Source organism: Heterodontus francisci, chromosome 24 (genome assembly GCF_036365525.1).
Source record: "Heterodontus francisci isolate sHetFra1 chromosome 24, sHetFra1.hap1, whole genome shotgun sequence".
Taxonomy (NCBI): domain Eukaryota; kingdom Metazoa; phylum Chordata; class Chondrichthyes; order Heterodontiformes; family Heterodontidae; genus Heterodontus; species Heterodontus francisci.
In genome coordinates this window covers 61,263,647-61,270,493 of record NC_090394.1, presented here as the reverse complement: position 1 = coordinate 61,270,493, position 6,847 = coordinate 61,263,647, and the positions used below count along the sequence as shown (strand labels likewise).

The 6,847-nt window shown below is 41.8% G+C and overlaps 1 protein-coding gene across 1 annotated transcript in view; it reads left to right on the top strand.

Moving 5' to 3' along the window:
• Nucleotides 1-969: 969 nt before the first annotated feature.
• The window catches only part of ppl (periplakin), a 70,642-nt gene continuing 64,764 nt past the window's right edge, over nt 970-6,847 (top strand). Inside the window, exon 1 of the mRNA XM_068056370.1 lies at nt 970-1,188. Coding sequence (XP_067912471.1) covers nt 1,145-1,188 — 44 coding nt within the window. The 5' untranslated portion in view covers nt 970-1,144. The remainder of the gene's footprint in view (nt 1,189-6,847) is intronic.

Sequence of the window (6,847 nt, the reverse complement as noted above, 5' to 3'; positions counted from 1 at the left end):
GCGTGATCAGACAAACATTGACTGAGCCAAAAATAAGATCTGAGGAGGAGTGACTAGAAGTTTCGTCAAAGTGGTGGGTTTTAAGGAGGGTCTTAAAGGGAGAGAGATGGAAAGGGAGAAAGATTGAGGGAAGGAATTCCAGAGCTCAGGGCTAGATGGATGAAGACATGGCCACCAATAGAGCGGTGGACGGAGTGGGGGAATCTATAAAGTATGTCAGCGAGCAACAGAGGTGATGGAGATGAGATCAGTATTAGAGAGGGTGGAAGCTGGGCGGCCGGCTCCGAGAACATTGGAGTAACCTTATCTGGAGGTAACGAAAGTACAGATTTCAGCAGCAGGTGGACTGAGATAGGATGGAGATGGGCCATGTTACAGAGGTGGAAGTGGGAGGTCTTTCTGAATGGTGAGAATATGGTGTTGTTTGTGAGACATTGCTGTTTCAAAATGGTTTCAACCTTTGTCTACATGACTGAAGTCACTGCACTTGGAAGATAACCCATTGTGTGAAGGCTTTTGAGAAGTTTGATCACTGGGGCGTTATATAAGAGTCTTCGGTTTATTGGAATCGGTCGAATCATAGGGTGCCAGCACATAATGCAATATGAGTTATGTCAACTATTTAAAGTGAAAATTCCTCCTGTCTTAATGCGGACTTTAGAGAGTGTTTGGGCCGATTTTGCCTGTGGAATGAGGCATTGTTTTCCAAAAACACAAGCTCACAGCGGGGATGGGCAAAAGCTGCATCGCCCGCGGCCGCCAATGGGAACGCTCGCCCCACCAATGGAGGCTGGATCGCAGAGTATCAATTAAGGCAGGTTGCTACGCAACAATGGAAGGGGACAGAGCGACAGCCATTAGGAAAGAAAGGGGACGGCGGGATCCGCCAATGGGACGAAGCGATGGGCGGGTCCAGGGCAGCAGCTCCTATCAATCACTGCTGGAAGTCACAGGTAAAGTGTGGGGAGGAGGAGGAGACAACAGGTACAGGTGAGCTCTCACTTGACACATTGTCGGCTGTGCTGCTGGCAGGAAAAAGCAAGACTCTTTGTGAACCTTTCAAAAAAACCCATCACAGTGACTGCAGAGGATAAGGATTTATCAGATCATCTCCCCGTGAAACCATCTTTCAGGGACAGCCAAGATGTTTAAAAAGAAACCCAAGAACGTAACTCCCCCCAAAACCAAGTAAGTGCTGCTCTTATTTATTTGTACGTGTGCATTTTAGTTACTGAACAATGTACATTCAATATTTTACACGTTTTAAAGACCTTCCCCAGTCTCATGAAAATGTAATTAGATTCTCTTTTTTCAAGTTTTAAAAATATCTTTGATCTGCATGTGGCTTTCCTGATTAAAAATTTCGTGCAAAACACCCTTCAAACTCCACAAGAGAGGGTGTGGCCACAGAGACAACTTTAAGCAGTCTGATTAAAGCGACATGAAAGGCTATGATGCTGAGATTGAAAGTGCATCAACATTACCTTAACTTGTTTTAGAATCATAGAAAGGTTACAGCACAGAAGGAGGTCATTCGGCCCATCATTGTCAGTGCTGGGTCACTGCAAGAGTAACTCAACCAGTCCTAGGTTCCCACCCTTTCACCACAGCCCTGCAAACTTTCTCTATTCAGGTGCTTTTCCGATTCCCTTTTGAAAGCCACGATTGATTCTGCTCCACCACACTCTCAGGCAATGCATTCCAAATTCTAACCACACATTAAAGGCCTGCTTGGGTCTACAAATGAAACCCGACCCGGCCCGAGTCCTTTCATTTTTTCCTGCGTCCGACCCAACCCAACCCAACCACCGGAATAAAGTTGATTATATTAAAGAAGTTGCACTCTACCTTGGATGGAATCGCTCATTGCAGACTAATGCTGAGTGTTTCCCGCCTTGACGTCCTGGCTGTCACTGTGTCCAACCTGTCCCGATCCGACCGAGCCTGAATGCCAGACCCAGAAGAGCGACCCAACCCGACCTGAACCCGACACGTCGTCGGGTCCCATCGGGTTCGGGTCGGGTAGCCATGCTCTACCACACATTGTGTAAAAAAGGTTTTCCTTCCCTTGGTTCTTTTGCCAATCACCTTAAATCAGTGTATTCTGGTTCTCGACCCTTCCCTTAAGCCAGTGTCCTCTGGTTCTCGACTTTTCTACCAATGGGGCCAGTTAACCTCCAGTATTAATGGTTATTTGTTTAAAAAGAAGAAACACTCAGTCTATCAATCCACTGTCTAGTGAATACCCTTCCAATGCTTACTTTGCCCTCCATTAGTATTACACACACATTTGCTTGCATATTCTAATCACTTGTGCAGAATCCCAGTCCCTTCCTGCACTGAAATGGATGGAGTTCAGTCTCGTGGTCAAATGTTTAGTTCTCAACAAATGCATTTCCAAGGTTTGATTGTAGAATGAAGCCTATCAAGTGCCACAATCAAACCTCTTTCTCCTTGGCCAGTTCAGTGACCAGATTCCATGTCCCACTTTGTAAAAGAGAAGGAAATTCCCATTTCACACTGCAGATACTGGAATCAGCGAGGCTGGTCTGTTTAGAGCCAATTAATTGAACACCCTGTGAATTTAGATACTGATGATATTGAGTCTCCCTACTCTGAGTGTATTCTATCATTGAGGATCTCCATCCCTATTGTGTGCTGCTGTGTTGTTAAACAAAAACAGCTTCCATACATGGTCCAGATAGATAATGTGGAAACGTGCACCTGTCGAATTACAAACAATTGTATTTTCAGGAAAAGGAGAAAAATACATGTGCTGGATATCTGAAACTTAAAACAAAAGACTGGAAATGCATCTATCAGTATCAGAAAGAGATATATAGGTTCATACTTTGGATGGGACCTTTCATTAGATCGCGAGTGAAGGATCTCATCTAACCGCTGCCAAAAACACTTTGTACTTCCACCATATTCCGCCTTTATTTGATATTTCAGCATGAATTCTACAGCTTTGAGGTTGCTACTGTGCAACTCTTGAATTTTCAGAGCAGAAATATTATTTGATTTGTGGTCAAAAACCACTTCTTCATAAATGTGAAATTGTGGTAGTGTTACTATCCCACGTAGGAATTAAATTATCATAAACGTGGGAGATTTTAACCCCTTGGCATGAGGTTAGAGCAACTAGTAAATTTACTAGGTTACCTTAATAGAATATATCAAATACTAATAATCTGCTAATGCCTTGAGAAATGGTATGAATTTAAGCGCCTTGGGATGCTACTACATTAAAAGCGCTATATAAATACAAGTTATTGTTGTTCAAAGGAGAAAAATGGAAGGCCAATAAGCATGGAAACATAATGGATAGATTGTGTCTAAGCAATTTACTGGATTATTTTGAGGAGGTTACATCTCTAATGGATGATGGTGAGGCAGTGGATATTATCCATTTAGATTTCAGGAAGGTATTTGACACTGCCCCAAAGAATAGGCTGATTGGCCATGGGATAGATGATAACATATTAGGCTGAACTGATGTATGGGATGGTGATGGTGCGGACTTGACAATGTCAGAGTGGACCCTGGTCACCAGTGGGGTCCCACAGCCCTTCGACTGCTATTTATCATTTTTACAAATGACTTAATTAAATGGCTCTAACTTTGTGGATGGCACCAAACTAGATACAGGAGCCAAAGCTGTGCAATAATACAGAGGAGCCTAGATAGGGTCTAGACAGTCAAAGGGTAGAAAGACAGCAGATTGAATTCAACACAGATAAGTGTAAAGTGATGAGATTTGGCTTAAAACATTAGAATGTGGTGCAACCATTATATGGTCACATTCTTGAAGTAAGAGAGCAGGAAAGAAGATCTAGGGGTTTTGGTGGATTGGTTGTTAAAATCATTAATTCAGTGTTTGCACATAGACTGTGACTAATAAATCAAAGAAGGTGATGTTGAAATTGTATCTGGTCTTGGTGAGACTGGCTTTGGAGAACTATGTTGATTTTTGGCCAAATGTCTTAGAAAAGATGTAGAGTCATTGGAAGGAGCTCTGTGGAGTGCTATTAAGCTTATTCCTGAAATTAGGTGCTTAGCTGTGAGGAAAGCTTGTCTTCACTCGGATCTCACTCTCTGGAGAAGAGGAGGAGGGGGAGATAATTGTTCAGGGTCTTTAAGATTTTCAAAGGCATAGAGGAAATAATTCTTTAGTCGGGTGCGTGAATTGAGGACTAAAAGACACAGTTTTAAAGTCACATGTATCAAAGGTAAATAGGAAATTTAGGAACATTTTCTTTAGAAAAAGGCTGACAGAATTGTGGAACAGATTACCAGTATGAATTGGACAAATATCGCTGTTACTTTCATTGTCTCTGGGTCACAGTCCTGGTGTTTCCCTCCCCAACAGAACCATGAGAGCAGCTTCACCATACATACTGCAGTGGTGCAAGAAAGCAGCTCACCACCACCTTCTCAAGGGCAACAAGGGATGGGCAATAAATGCTGGCTTTGCTAGTGACACCCATATACCAAAAATGAACTATTGATAAACAGGAGGGGTGGAACAGGAAATCATGACCCAATTTATAAAACGACTGTATGAATTTCTAATAGGAGAGGAGATGCAGGGTTACTAATTATAGATCATAGTGAGGAATCTAATGGGAGATTTGGCTGGGTAAGCTCTATGGACCAATCGCATTCTCCTGCCCAAAACATCTGTTACCATGTAACTTTTTTACAAACAATTCTCAGTAATTGAAGTGTTATACTGTACCCCTATTACAACTTAACATGCAAACATCGAGTAAAATGTTTCGTGGCCAGTAAATTTATACGTTCGTAACAGTTTTAATAATGCTAAATTGACCTTTTGGCAAGGCCAGTTTGACTGGAAAAAGTTCTGTTATGATTATATCGGCTTTTTATCAGTTGTTTTGAGGATTGAATCCTGTGATTCTGCTGTCAAAACCAAAAACTAGGGGCCCTGCCCATTTCCTGAAAATGGAGGAAGTACTTGGAATACAAAGGCTGTAGGTATTGAATACAGAGAATGTTACCAGGCGATCCAGCTTTGTAAGGCTCTGCAGATTCAACAACATTCTAGCTCAATGCCTGAGGCACTGAAACTGGTGAAGAACTTTTCTGTTTAAGCCAAAGCCCACTACTATTAAAGAAAGTAATGTCACCGTGCAAACTTCTGATCTGGTCTTTCCACTCCTGTTGTTCTGTACATTGCAGCAGTGAACCACGCCCATTATTTGGATAGGCAAGGTGCACCTTGCATGGAATTTCTTCAAATTTTAAGTGGGTGTGTTGAGAGTTAACATTTTAACACGAGGTAAAAGTCTTCCACAGAAACTGAAGAGATAAGAAGTGTTTCATATAAAGAAAGTCAGTCAGCACGCTGTAGTTATTCCAGTAAATTAGTTACAATATAGTAGTGAGTGGTTAATTATATTCTCAGTGTTTAAAGAATTTAGAGTTGTCATTAACTGGAATTCCTAAGAGTCAAATTCCACCCAAATGACTGTTCTGTTTATGATTAATGGCACAGTAAATGGAATCTTTAGCTGCTTAACAATGAATGCTGTTGCTCATGAAAATGAACTGATAACCAAGTGGTATAGGGTTGGTGAAGAATTTGGTAATATAACTAGTCATAAGTGAAAAGTATATCGAAATTCAGAATCTTTTTAATCCCGGTGTTGTCGGGGCTTAAAACATACGAATTAGGAGCAGAGGTAGGGCATTCAGCCCCTCAAGCCTACTGTAAGATCATGGCCAATCTGTTTGTGTTTCAAATTCCACACCCCCATCTACCCCTGATAACCTTTGATTCCCTTGCCCAACAAGAATCTATCTACCTCCGCCTTAAAATTATTCAATGACCCCGTCTCCACCACCTTCTGAGGCAGAGAGTTCCAAAGTCGCACAACCCTCTGAGAGAAAAAAATTCTCCTCATCTCTGTCTTAAAAGGGCGACCCCTAATTTTAAAACAGTGCCCCCTAGTTCTGGACTCACCCACAAGAGGAAACATCCCCTCCACATCCAACTTGTCAAGACCATTCAGGATCTTATATACTTCAATCAAGTCTCCCCTCACTCTTCTAAACTCCAGTGAAAACAAGGCCAGTCTGTCCAACCTTTCCTCGTAAGACAACCCGCTCATTCCAGGTACCAATCTAGTAAACCTCCTCTGAATTGCCACCAATAGATTTACATCCTTCCTTAAATAAGGAGACCAAAATTGCACACAATATTTGAGATGTGGTTTCAACAATGCCCTGTACAACTGAAGCATAACATTCTTACTTTAATTTTCAATTCCTCTCATAATAAAGGATAGCATTCCATTAGCCTTCTTTATTACTTGCTGTACCTGCATAATAACTTTTTGTGACTCATGCACTAGAACACCTAGATCCCTCTGCACCTCGGAATTCTGCAGTTGTTCTCTGTATAAGTAATACTCTGCTTTTTTATTCTTCCTGCCAAAGTGAACAACTTCACATTTTCCCACATTATACTCCATCTGCCAGATTTTTGCCCACTCACTCAAACTATCTATATCGGTCTGCAACCTCCTTATGTCCTCTTTACAACATACTTTCCTACCTATTTTTGTGTTATCTGCAAATTTAGCTACCATGCTATCGCTCCCTTCATCTAAGTCATTGATATAAATTGTAAAAAGTTGAGGCCCCAGCACAGACCCCTGCAGGACTCCACCCGTCACATCCTGCCACTCAGAAAAGGACCCATTTATGCATACTTTTTGTTTTCTACCAGCCAGCCAATCTTCTATCCATGCTAGTATGTTACCCCCTACACCATGAGCTCCTACTTTGCACAATAACATTTTATGTGGCACCTTGTCAA